The 14313-nt window shown below is 38.9% G+C and overlaps 1 protein-coding gene across 6 annotated transcripts in view; it reads left to right on the top strand.

Annotated features, from left to right (window-relative positions):
- nrxn2b (neurexin 2b) overlaps window positions 1-14313 on the top strand; it is a 360890-nt gene that overhangs the window by 94773 nt on the left and 251804 nt on the right. For 5 of the 6 annotated variants that reach the window (XM_048183463.1, XM_048183465.1, XM_048183466.1 and 2 more), the window contains exon 4: window positions 5296-5325. The exons of the other annotated variant lie outside the window; for it this stretch is intronic. In XM_048183463.1, the coding sequence (XP_048039420.1) occupies window positions 5296-5325 (30 nt within the window). The remainder of the gene's footprint in view (window positions 1-5295; window positions 5326-14313) is intronic. 6 annotated transcript variants of the gene reach the window in all.

Genomic DNA, 14313 nt, shown 5'->3' with positions numbered 1-14313 from the left:
AACGTCTTCATCTGCCGTCAGAGCTCAGCGTCCTCCAGCGCCACCTATGCGTCACATGACCTCAGAGACTAGCGCTGTCAGCTGACTAAAATTTTCAGATGAACTAAACACTGCTCTGATGGGAGAAGAGGCCCTTGTTACAAAATGTAGTTAAATGTTTTAGCTGTCATTTTTATTTTTATTTGATTTTTTCTTTAAATTAATTAATCATACAGCATTAATACATTACTTGACATTTCTGTAGTTTTAACACATCAGAAGTACAAAGACAAAAAAAACTGTTATAAAATCATTTTTTTTATTTTACTTTGTTTTATATTTTATTTAATTTTACATTTTATTTTTATTTAATATTTGTATTTTATTTTCTATACATTTTTCATATTTTTCATTTTATGTTTTATTTTTTTTGTTTGTTTTTTGCATTTTTATTTTACATTTTTATTTTATCTTTTATTTTTTTGCATTTTCATTTTGTATTTTTAATATTTTACTTATTTTTTGCATTTTTAATTTTATTTCATATTTTTATTTTGTTTTGTTTTATTTAATTTTTATTTTACATTTTATTTTTTTATATTTTTTAATTTATATTTAATTTTATTATTATTATTATTATTATTATTGCATTTTTTATTGTATTATTATTATTATTATTATTATTATTATTATAATATATTGAATTATTTCTCTGCTGTAAGTGAGCCTGTGAGCTGGAGCTCTTGTTTTCACACCCACCTGTTCGCCGCTCTGAGTCATGAGCCGTAGGAGGACTGATGGTGATTTTAGAGTATAATCGACACCGTCCTCCAAGTGAGTCTAATTCATAATTCATACTTAGGGTAATTGTTTGTGCTGTTCTACTTTCGCTGCTTTACTGCTCTTTTCCTCATTCGTCTGACAGCAGAAGCAGAACTGCAGCGCAGCATTTCCATTTTCTGTCATCGCCACCTTATTTTTTCTCTCTCTGTTGCTTCCTTTTGGGGGCAAAAGGGAACTCTGGGTAACATATTCTGCATATGCCGTCAGAGTTTTCAAAGTGCTGACAGGTTTTACCTCGTGCCTGTTTTTCAGTCTTTTTGTAGCTTTTTGCACCCAAGCCTGATCTTATAATGCACATTAGATTCTAGACCAAAGCAGCGGCTCTGGCTTTCCTTCCGATCCCTTCGTGTTTACATCGCCACAATCCTCTATCACTTCACAAAACATCCCTAAACAAACACTGGCGTTTATTTAATTTATTTGACCTTTCTCGTGTTTTTCTATCCTAACTAAACATGATTTGCGTGTTATTTGCGTTTTGTGGTTGTTTATTCCCTTCTGTCCTCAATCCCAGCAGAACTGACCTGAGAAATACTGATGGAAAGAACTTACTCTGGAAACAAGCGCGAGAGTTTGAAGAGGAAAGCAGAGCGGCCAAAATGCAGCAATTACAGATATATGCAAAATAATTCAGATCGGGAGGAGGAGGTCAGTGTGGAGAAGGTCAGCGTTTCCTCTTGTTGTGTGGAGAGGAAGCTGAACACTCGGACAGATGCATCTCATTATCCCTGAGAGGAACACAAGAGCTCGGATTCTGCAGAAATTCATTTCAGCACCGGTCAGGTTTGACTGCTTTCCATCCGAAAGACGGAAGAGCTCTTTGTGAGCGATTCTTCCTCCTTGTTTTCCTGAGCAGTTTGCTTTTGAACATGAACTGCAGACTCTCTGATGTTGTTCATTAGACTCATAACTAATTAGCAAGGTTTAGAAACACAAGACATAATGTGGAAGAAAAGACGGTGACCTTGATGCGCTAACCAGCGAATTAAAGAGTGTTTATGTAGAAACGATATTCTGACATAATTTACGCAAACCTCTGAACTTTTTCTGAGCACAAAGCGAAACATATAATTAGTCCATTCAGTGTGTGCACTATATTCCACAGGAGATCATCTGCAGAGAGTTTCTAACAGCACGAGGGAATGAGGAGAGAGTTCAGGACTGAAGTGAGAGAGTCTTTATTCCTGAATTTGAACTGATGCATCAAACAGGATGCAGAGCTACAGTTTGAATGTAAGATGGACTTGAAATTATTATTTGAAAATTCATATTTTCTGATTTTTAACTACAAAATGAAGCAGTATGTCTTGTAAAACTTGAATATTGGTTAGATAAAGTCTGACAGACAGACAGACTGACATATAGACAGACAGATAGATAGATAGATAGATAGATAGATAGATAGATAGATAGATAGACAGACAGACAGACAGACAGACAGACAGACAGACAGATAGACAGATAGATAGATAGATAGATAGATAGTGCATCAGCTGTGTTGAATCTCTTTCTGTTACAGTCCAGCTTTGGTGAGAATGCCACACCTGTGTTGAGTTCAGCTGTTCTTCTGTGGTTCTCTCGCGCTCGTGTCCATTAGCACCGCTCTGCTAAAACAGAAAGCTCTTCTCTAACGGCACTCGACTCACTGCTGCGTTTCAGCACATGCTGTTTTCCTGACCGCACGGGTTTGTGTCGAGGTTCGGGCAACAGTAGCGTGTTACTTTTGACATGTATGTGGAGTAGAAATAGCTGTTGCTGTGAAATACTGGCGCTGTTTGGCTGGATTACTTTACCCTTGAATGCGGCGAGTGTGTCCAACACGGGATGCTTTTAGAGCGGCGGTTTCTTGTGTTTCTTCAGGTGTTGAATGTAAAACCCTTTTGTGTTGCAGAAGACGTTTTCATGCCTTCATCTGCCGTTCAGACGAATCATCAGGTGGGTCGCGAATCAAGAATGAATCTTGAGGAGGAAAACGCACAATAAAGAAGTGTAACCTCTGGGTCGCAACATAAGCTTGAAAAGAGCGGCGAAACACTGCCGTATGAGTGATCTGTTTCTCTTGCTAAGTGAGGTGATGGACAGTGTCAAAGAATCGGCCTGTGATGAATGTTTTATTTGAGTAAACAGTGTGCTGTAAGACGGCCTGAGCTCGAGTCCCAGTTCAAGGTTTGGGTTTTCTCAAGACAACATCAAAGTTTGTTCACAAACTTTAGCTTCTGGTTTTTATTAGTATTTTTAACTTTTAACTTTTAGCTTTTATTTTTATTTTTTCATTTTAATGTTTAATTTTTAGTCATTTACAACAAGGTCCCATTAGTTAACAACAACTAACAATGAGCAAGACGTTTGTTGCAGTATTTATTAATCTTTGTTAACATTAATTAACTGTTCATTGTTAGTTCATGTCAGCTCAGGTCCAGAAAATAATATTAAAGTCCCCCTGTGGTGAAAATCAAGTTTTTAATGTTGTTTATTGTCTATGTGGTGTTTTTAATATACTTTAGTTAGTGTGTAATGTTGCTGTTTGATCATAAACAACATCTGCAAAGTTACGACACTCAAAGTTCAATGCAAAGAGATATTTTCTTTTACAGAAATCACTGTTTTAAGCGGCTGGTAGGGACTACAACGAGCTTCTTTCTGGGTTAGTGACATCACAAACCCTAAAATTTGCATAAACCCCGCCCCCGAGGACATGTTGGGCTGCTTTAGAGAAGAGGAAGAGTTGTTGTAGTCGAGTGTTGTTGACATGCCGTCACTTTACGCCGGACTGCTTCACAAACGAGGCTCAATTCAACACAAAAGATGAACATGACGGCACATGCTAGTGGATGAGTTGAATCAACTCCACAGCAACTACATCAATTTATCCACTAACCATTCAGAAACGTCTAAAACTTGTAACTTCTTCCTGAGTCTCTCCATCAGTGTCGACTCCGGTTTGAACAATGTAAGGCTGAACACCGTTACTGACAATCCTCATTTTGGCTGCGTAAGATTCTCCAGCTTTGTTAAAGCTCCGCCCTCTTCTGGAAAGGGGGCGGGAGCAGCAGCTCATTTGCATTTAAAGGGACACACACAAAAACGGCGTGTTTTTGCTCAAATAGGGGCAAATTTGACAAGCTATAATAAATGATCTGTGGGGGATTTTGAGCTGAAACTTCACACACACATTCTGGAGACACCAGAGACTGATATTACATCTTGTGAAAGAGGCATTATAGGTCCACTTTAAGACAAACCATGTGCATAAGTCAGCACCATTGCTGAGTATTTTCTCCTTAAAACTGCAGTGAACCAAAGACAGTCTCAAAAACGTGTTTTGAAATTGCTGGTATTTCTGACGTCACAAACGACCTAGTAACCAATCACGTCAACGTGTGATCATCAACGAGTGGATCTCTGAACCGGTGTGAGTGGGTGGAGGCGGGGCTAATTTACATATTCATAGAACCACGTATACTAAATGAGGCAAGGGTGTAGAGTTACATTCAAGCCATTTTAAGGCATGAAGAAACTTTAAATATGTCATTTTGGTGATCAAATATGATAAAATGAGTGACTACAGGGGAACTTTAACGGATATAACTTTTGATTTTAATCATGTATTAGTAAATGTTGAGAGTACATCAACCAAATGCTTCTCAACTAAGAAGTTTGTGAACGAATGTAACCTTGTTGTAAAGCGTTCACGTTTTGTTATGTGCTTTTGTCATTTTAATTAGTTTTTGTTCTTTTTTAAATGTTATATTTAGGCTTCAATTATTTTTATTTGAGTTTTAGTTTTTATGTATTTGCAGTTGGTTTTTTTTAGTGCTTCTACATAAACTTATTTCAGTTAATTGTCTAATTTATATTTTATTTCAGCTCAAACGGCAGTGCTTTAACAGGTCTGGTTGAGTTTGAGATGCTCAGAAGGTTGTGGCAGAGCTGGTCTTCTGCTGGGTTTCTCTCAGGACCTGCGGTAGCTCAGCCGTTTTAGGCCGTCTGTGGATGTGGTTTGAGTCCGAACGGAGCGGCGGAGGATGAATGCGGCTCGTCGGGTGCTTTAGATGAGAAGAGGCGAGACGCTCTTGAACTCTGCCAAACAGTTGTGTGTGTGTGTGTGTGTGTGTGTGTGTTTCCATAAGACCAGAGGGGAAAAAAAGCATTTGAGCGAGCAATGGCCTTCGGGGGTTGCACTGAATGAAATGCTTTTTTTTCCAATCCCCACTTCACTCAAGAAGCGTTCACTCGTTCGTTCGTTCGTTTGTTTGTTTGGTTCAGCCTTTATTTTCTCTCTCTCTCTCTCTTTCTCTCTCTTCTTTCTTTTCCCTTTTTGCTTTGAGTTGATCTTTGACATCCTCGCGTGCCCCGGGATGTCTGTCACAAACTGCAGTCCAACCTTGTGACAATGCTTGCTTTCTTCCCGTGCCTTTTTATGACCTTCTTCTTTTTTCATTTCTTTCTTTTGTTTCTGTTCTTTCCTTCAAGGTCTGGCGCACCTGACGTTAAACAGCCAAGGTATGGTTCATTCCGTTTTCCATTCTTTTGTTTAGTGAGGAAACAGATGTGTGTGTCTCTCTCCCCTCCGTCTTACTGTCTGTCCCCTCCCATCTTACTGTCCCGCTGTCTGAAGACCTCTGGCCTGTGACCTCTGACCTCCCGGACGCAGGTAACGCTCTTCTGTCTCGCTCTCGCTGGGTTGACATGATGAAATGCTTGTGTCCAGAATGCGCAGACTCTCGATCTGTGGTCATTCTCATTGTTTGGCAACGGTTTAGTGTTAGATCTGCTCTGTGCTTCAGCGCTGATGGATCTCAATGTTTCTGATGTTTATTGACTCGAGCATTTTCTCATCTGTTTTAATGACGCGACCGTTCTGTCATCATTCGCTGTCCCTCGTGTCGACCGCAATGTCTGAGAAATGGTATTCGCTGAAAGTCGGCGTTGTTTGGTTTCCAGTGTTCATCAGAACATGGAAAAGTTTCGGTTTAGGAGGACACGAGGGAGAGTAGACGATGACAGAATGATGGTGTTTGACTGTTTAGACCAGTTTGTTTATTTCACTGTCTGTCACACGTTTCGTCTCTCCTGGTCGTTGTTTCATTTGTTTTGAGCTGGTTCTTTATCTGATCTCATGACCGTTTCCTCAGTTCTCTGGTTAGGGACAGTCAGCGGTAGTTCAAGCGAGATGTGATGGTGTTTGTCGTCCAATTTCAGTCCTGTTTTAACTCACTAGCTTTCTCTGGAGATTGATTTGTGTTTCACAGACAGACTTTGTCATTTTAATCCTGTCTGAATCCGTCACGTCTGTGTTTTTTCTCACTGAACTTGTAAAAATTACTGAGCAAATCTCCAGTTTTTCTCCTCTGGGAAATCTAATCCGGATGGGAATGTCTGCGACTGCAGTTTAATGTTTTTACAGAGATTCAACTGATTTTATACAGATTTATATAACTGATTTTTAAAGCGCTCACATTTGAAATGTGAGCTCAAGTTTATTCTAACAGTGTATTTCATGCTGTTTAGGCTTGGTGTTTATAATGAATGTTGTTGATAATGAATGTTTGTTTTATACTTGTACTGTATTTATTCTGAATTTATTAATTAGGGGCCAACAGTGGTGTAGTCTACGTGATACACAGGTATACACCGTTTACCCTCTAGGAAAGGATTTCCGTATACCCACTTAAAAAAGCGTGAGGATACGTAACCATCCAATAAATCACAATATGATTTGTGCTTTTGACATGAAACAAAGGCTCATATGTCAAATTATGCCCATTTTAATTCAAAATAAAAAAACATAAATACCGTTTTGTCGCTCTTTAACCCTCTGGAGTCTGAGGCTGATTTGGGGCTTGGAGAAGTTTTGACATGCCCTGACATTTGTGCTTTTTTCAGTTGTTCATAAACATATTAATGACAAAAGTGTCATTACACTGTATTCAGCACAAACTAGGCTACAATAATATGTGAGGAACATGTGTGTACATGTTTGTGTTTTTGAAGGAATAACGTTTATGCGTGGTTATTGAAAAAACAAAAAACTTAAGTCACTGAAATAAGGCCAAAAAAAAATAAAAAATTAAATCTGTGTTCACAAGACTTCTGGGTATTGGAGGTTGTAGACTAGAGTTTTTGCTTCAGAATTATGTAAAAATTATCCTGCGTATTCCTTCATATAAAACAATATATTGATTTAGTTTTTGTAAGACACTTTTTGTCAAGAAACACAGTATGTGTGGAGGCGTGAATCATCATGAATAATGGGTCATTTACACCTGAGAAGACAAAAGAATCGCATAATAATGACCTGAAATGACTTGCATATTAATGAGGCCTTTCAGTCAGGTAGGCTGTGAAAAAAACCCTCTGTAATCATGTCTCAGCTCATCTTAAACAGCAATACTGTGAAATATTATTACAATTTAAAATAATGGTATTCTATTATATTCTTTAAAATATAATGTATTTCTGTGATACAAAGTGTCTGAACAATTATGTTACCTCTATGGCATTTCATATAGGCTTTTAGCTTAAAAGCATGCACATTTGGAGAAATATTGATGAATTCTTATATATTTATGTCAATTTTCTATACTGAGGAGTAATATTTATTCAGTATTTATCGTCATCACTATGAGTGCTGGATACTGTGTTTTCAATTCATACTTGCAGCCGGAGGGCGCTCTTTACACATTTAGGCCACAAATTCATATAAAGAAGAAAAAGAACCAGGAACTAACTGCATGTCTTCTAGAGATCACTAACCATGGCTTTAACATCCAAATAAACACTTTTCAAGACAATAAATACACGATTGAGATGATGAATGCATGTATTGCCTCAGTATTTGCGTCTGAATAGCGCTGGCTCCGTGGGCGTGGCCGCATTAGTGGGTAATGAGCTGTTTTCGATTTGACTTGCATGATTTAAAACCTGACATTTCAGCGTTTCTTTAGACGTAAGTGTCATTTTTTTTGTCATTAGTATTCACTAAGTTACAGTTCATTTTCTGAGAACTATCAGATTGGACTTCGTTCAGAGGGAGACGAGAGATCACGCATCATGTTAGTTTTCTTTATTTTACAAAAAGCACAACATTGTGTTTTTACTCTGAGTGTACACAAATAAAAGAAGATATTCTATAGTTTCAATTGATATATTACTTATGTCTCTATGACAAGAAATGACGGAGTATTTTAAGTCTGTTTTGCTGCAATGTGAAAAAAATCCTGCAAAACGCGCCAGCGCGTTTTCGGACCTCAGGGAGTTAATGTGGCGTGACAGATCGATGTGGATCAAGAGATGCGGCAGCGTGAAGGACGTGAACTGATCCTCTCCTCCGCTTTAATGAGCATGATATAGAACACAACAAACATATTCAGGGACCATAAACTCGTTAACTAGAAAAGTGAACTCTTGAGAGGAGCATTTAGCTAAATATATGCACCATATTACATATTAATTACATTTTTTTATGTTCTTCAATAGCCTATATTATGCATGTTTGAATAAATCCGTCAAGCTGACAGCCACCATTTAAATGTTTACATTTCAAAAAATGAATTGGAGTAGAAAAAAATTTAAAGTTAGTAGGCCTTATTATAACTTTATTATTATAAAAATGTCCTTAAGTGTAATTTAAGTTTGTATTCAAATCAGTTCATTTTTCCTTCAATATTAATGTAGTACCAACTGATTCCCATGTATATTTCACAGCGTTAGTTGAGAGATTTGTTTTCTTGAGAAAATTTGCCATGTACTGATATACAGTATATCCAAAATAACTGATATTGACTCGAATTGCAAGTTAGTGAATTGAGATGCATAACTATGATGACAAAGTGGCAGGAAATGGTGCAAAACAGAAAACAAAGTCCAGACGGGGTGATATCGTGACATACTGAAAAGCCTCATCCTTCCATTATTGTTACACTCTAAAAAATGCTGGGTTAAAAACAACCCAAGTTGGGTTGAAAATGGACAAACCCAGCGATCGGGTTGTTTTAACTCAGCAGTTGGGTTAAATGTTTGCCTAACCTGCTGGGCAGCTTTATTTAACTCAACTATTGTTTAAAAATGACTATATGTCTGGCTTGAAATGAACCCAAAATAGACTGGAAATTAAAAATCAGACATAATTACTAGAGGCAACAATAATAATCAAAAGCTGAACATTTATTAAGAAACAATTGAATAAATGTTTATTGTTTAATTATTTTACTTAATATTAATAAATGTTAAATTACAGCATAATTTTGGGTTCATTTTAAGCAAGCAATACAGTCGTTTTTAAACAATAGTTGAGTTAAATAAAACTGCCCAGCACGTTGGACAAACGTTTAATCCAACCGCTGGGTTAAAACAAACCAATTGCTGGGTTTGTCCATTTTCAACCCAGCTTGGGTTGTTTTTAACCCTGTATTTTTTTTTAGAGAGTAATAATAGTTGCAACTTGCACTCGCATTGAAAATTGCCAGCTGATAAAAACATATATGATCCAGGGACCGTATTCATATAACATCTCAGGCTATTTGAGTTAGATGATGTTTGACACTAAACAGTAGAGGATCAGTCCAGAGTCTCTTCAGCTTTAAATGTCATTGGCTGTTAAAGTCTTGTGTTGCTTATAATAAACTGACATTTTGCTAAAACACACATAAGCATTGTTTCAGAATGCTCTCGATCACATGAAGCCTAGATCAGATGCGTACTATATGCATTAGCGGTGCTTATGGGGTGTCGCTCTGGGATGGGAAGAATCACAGTATACTCCCTACAGAAAACTAGACTACACCACTGGGGGGCAGCACTGAAGCTGTGTCGTCATCTATTATAATGGTTTTTCTGTTCTTCTTCTTCTTATTCTTCTGTTTCCGCTCTTGAGGCTTTGGCAGCCCATCGAACCACTTGCAGGAAAGTTATGAAATTTGGTACACAGATACAGGACAGTCTGAACTGTAAACAGAGCAAATTTGGAGTCTCTAGCTCAGTTCCTCTAGCGCCACCAGCTGTCCAAAGTTGCACTCACGTTTATTCTAATAACTTTTGAACTGTAAGGGTTAGAAACAAAATAATTCTTCCCTCTGATTCCTTGATTTTTCTGATTTTCCACACAGGCCGTTGCACCGATTTTCATGAAAATTGAACCAGATCACTTCAGACCATGCAGACAAAAAGTTATGGAGTTCAAGACGATTTTGAATTGAACTAATTGTATGTAGAGCGTGCGAAAATAGACGAAAGGCTGTATTTCTGCAATGCTTTATCGTATTCAGACCAAACTTGGTACATCATAAACATGACCTGAGGCACCATGCAGCGTTTCATTGCAGCGCCACCTACTGTTCTGGAGATCTAAAAATGGTTATTGTTGCTTAATTAACTTCTGAATGGTTTGTCCAAAAATCATAAAATCATACTCATTCGATTTTGGGTGACGTTCTGAGTTGAATGATATCCAATTTTCCCATATCGGCCATTTTGAATTTTGAGCGAAAATGCTGTATTTTATGAATGCATTGGCGTATCGTTACGAAACTCAGTATGGGTCATCAGCATGATGCCCTGACAGCACAAAAAGTTTCAGGGCAGCGCTACCTTGTGGTCAAAAGTGTTAATGAAATTTACAAAAATGCTGAGAACTTTTGACTATATTGACCTATTGTAATGAAACTGGACTCAGTAGATTTCTTGGGTCATGCCGAGAACAAAGATACCAAATAGTTCCTGAACTTCCTGTCCACCATTTTGCTTTTCTTTAAAAACATACTTTTCTGAACTCCTCCTAGAACTACTCTTCACCAAAATCAAATCGTATCATCTTCAGACCATGCCGACAAAAAGTTATGGATTTCAAGTCGATTCGTCAAACCGTTTTGGTATACCACAGCAATCAAGTTGAGGCAGGATGAAGCTGACTCTTGAAGCTGTATCTCATACCACATCAATTTGGTCACAGCGCCACCTATTGGTTGAAAGTGATAAATCATTAAGTCATTATCATTGAAGGTATTTATGATTTTTCGGTCATTTTGCCTAAATATGTCTTTAATTGCTCACTGCTGTGGTCAGACGCTCCAGCGGTGCTGGCATGACCTCTTTGAGCTTTGCCCCGTAACTGCTGCTTGCAGCTATATTTACTATTATTAACTTTATTCTGAATATAGTTACATTTGTGGAGTGATGGCATCTAAAATACATCTTTATAGTAAAGGTAAAGGATTTATTTATTTATTTATTTATTTATTTTTTAATGTCATTCCAAAGCATGTACATGAGCTGGAACGAAATTAGGTACTGAGGTGCGGTTAAAAACATTCACAATAAATAACTCACTACTCATCAATAAATACAATAGATAAATAACAGATAATACAAGCCCATATTAGTATATGGGTACAGTCTCTCCACACACTAAAAACTCTTCAAAATTAGCAGCATAGTAATAAAGTTAGTGCAATCTAATTTAGGACAGCAAGTTCAGTGTTTATAATGTTTGTAAATGTTTCATTTATGGATATTTTATACTAATTCTGTATGTAATAATAAAATGTTACACTGAAGTGATCAATGCAATTTAGGCTTATTTCAGAGAATAGTGTTCATCACAGATCTGTGTTAATAAATGTCTCTCAGACGTCCTTCAGGACACGAGTCTCGTCCCGATGTCTGTTCTCTTGAGGAATAGTGATGTGTGTGTGTGTGTGTGTGTGTGTGTGTGTGTGTGTGTGTGTGTGAGGCTGCCGTCTGTCTGTCCTGTTTAAGCGACACACATGACACAAACCCTCCTGAAACACTCGTGTTCGTCTCCTCTTAAGAAGCGCATTAATATTCATGACATCAGTTCCTCCTCGGGAAGGCAGACGCTGGCGGCCGTGAGCTGTGAGGTTTCTGCAGTCAGACGCATTAGACACGACTCCAAACATCCCGAGAACCGTCTCTGACGTCCATATTTCACACCATACAGTCTTCCAGTGTCAGTGTGTGTGTGTGTGTGTGTGTGTGTGTGTGCGTGTGTGTGTGTGTGTGTGTGTGTGTGTGAGAGAGAGAGAGAGAATGTGTGTGTGTGTGTGTGTGTGTGTGTGTGTGTGTGTGTGTGGGTGTGGGTGTGATGGCAAACAGAGGTCACTAATGATTCAGTCTGTTTTGCCTCGTTAGCAGATTGTGAATGTGACAGGGACTTTCAGCCAAGATTAAATGATGAACTGTTCTCAGATCAGCTGCAGTGACAGACAGACGTCATGTCACAGAAATCACCAAACATCAGTAAACACTTGGCGAAGCGTCACACTATCACCGCCGCAGCGCCACCTATCGGTCAAAAACCACACAGATCAAAAAAGCACATTAAATTGATCAAGTCATAATCATTTTCAGATTCATTTTCTACCTTCCGGTCTGAGGCTGCTCCCGCTCTCGCTCGTACCCCGGATAAATCATCAGCACGGTCGTCCCTCATCACCGTCATCGGTTTAAACGCATCCGCGGGTTACTTTACTTCTGAACGAGTGTTCACCCGATCCGAGATGCTTTCACGTGAACGGCTCCCGTCCTCAGATCTCGGTCACATGACCCTGTTCCTCACTCTTCACCCGCAGTCATGTTGGCGCAGATCACTCGCTCTGCTGCTGAATTACAGCGACGCAAAAGAGCGCGTCTATAATCCTGAAAGTGCCCGACCCCAGCGAACACAGAGAGCGTCTCAATGTCACGAGCACATGTCAGAGGACGCCGCTGTACTGACTCATTTCATTTACTAATAATAAACACAATAATCCCTCGCCAGCGCTCGCCGCCGTCTAATTACTGCCTCCGTGTCTTTTTATTTTAATCCATTATTTATTTTCCATGAGATTAAACATGCAGTAAAAAGCCTAATTCGGTTTTGTTCGGCTCGTGGTTCATTAGGACGGAGGCGGATATTTGAGATATGAAATTAAATCAGTGACTCTCTCTCTGTTGTTCAGGAAGCTTCTTGAGAGGAACGCCATCATCGCTCTCAGTATCTCACACAGTAATAGGATGATGCTGCTCATTCAGCCTCCGTCCGTCCCGCGGGTTTCTCGGGGCGCTGACCGTGACCCCGTCAGCAGTGATCGGCGTTACTCGTGAGGCAATTAATGAGGCCGACACACACACACACACACACACACACCCACACACACACACGCGAGTTACTGAAGCAATGCGGCAGGGCCCGTCCATAAAGCTCCGAATGTTTCATTACTCGGAGAGAGTCCAGAGCGGGCTGAGCGCTGGCATTAATGCTGCACGAGTCGATTAAACAGAGACATCCAGACAATACGAGCGACACTGAACACATCAAACCAATTACAGGAGACAGAAGAAAGGCCAGAGAAACACGAGCGCAGTCATCTCCAGCTCTGCTCTCTGAAAGACTCACTTTAGATTCCTCCATGTTTAAAGCTGATCGGACTCATTATTTGGCTGTTCTTCTGTACTCTAACGCAGGGAAACTCTTTGTCAGTTGAACACCTCAGATGTGAAATATTCCCTCAGGTTAACCCCTTTCAATGCGACCCCCATTTTGGGGCATAAATGACACCCAAAATAAAACGGCTGCTGCTCGTAAGTCATTCTGGATAGACACAAAACCAACATATGTCAAGTCAAGTCAAATTTATTTATATAGCGCTTTTACAATTGGTAATTGTTTCAAAGCAGCTTTACATATTAGAAGCACAGAAAAAAGGGAAGTGGTTAAAAATAAGCTGTACAAACAAGCGTGGTAATATGTAACATATACAAGATGGTGCTACATTAAGCCAATGTCGGCTGACTCCCAGGGGTGGAAAAAACCCCCTAGGAGAAAAACCCAGCGTGCTAACACTGGGAAAAAAGTCCTAGGAGGGAAAAAACCCCTTGGAAGATATATATAATATATGTAAATGGATATGGAGATCAAAATCTGAATTATACATTTTTATTCTAGAGATTAAAAATAGATTATATATAAATATATGTAAGCGGATACGGAGATTTAAAAATCTGAATTATAGATGCAGCCAGAACTGGATCTGTAGGCCATTGTCTCCTGGGCTACGTTGTAGTCAGGTCCAGACACAGGTTCTCCATCTGATCTGGATACGGTCTGGATCCAGCACCCGGAAAACCTCAGGATAAGCAGAGAGACAGATATTAGCGTAGATGCCATTCTTATTCTGATGTACAGGTATATCTAGTGTTATAGGAAATGTTCTCGGTTCCGGCCGACCTAATTGTTGCAGCGTAACAATCCTTTAAAAAATCCATTTGAAAAATGTTAATGTATTGATAATGTGTTATGTGTATGCAAGAGCAAAGAGATGTGTTTTTAGTCTAGATTTAAACTGACAGAGTGTGTCTGCTTCCCGAACAATGCTAGGAAGATTGTTCCAGAGTTTAGGTGCTAAATAGGAAAAGAATCTGCCGCCTTCAGTTGATTTTGATATTCTGGGTATTATCAACTGGCCTGAATTCTGAGATCGCAATAAACGTGAA

Source organism: Megalobrama amblycephala, linkage group LG3 (genome assembly GCF_018812025.1).
Source record: "Megalobrama amblycephala isolate DHTTF-2021 linkage group LG3, ASM1881202v1, whole genome shotgun sequence".
Lineage (NCBI taxonomy): Eukaryota > Metazoa > Chordata > Actinopteri > Cypriniformes > Xenocyprididae > Megalobrama > Megalobrama amblycephala.
Note: the sequence above shows the minus strand (reverse complement) of the source record. Positions and strands in the feature narration are given on the sequence as shown.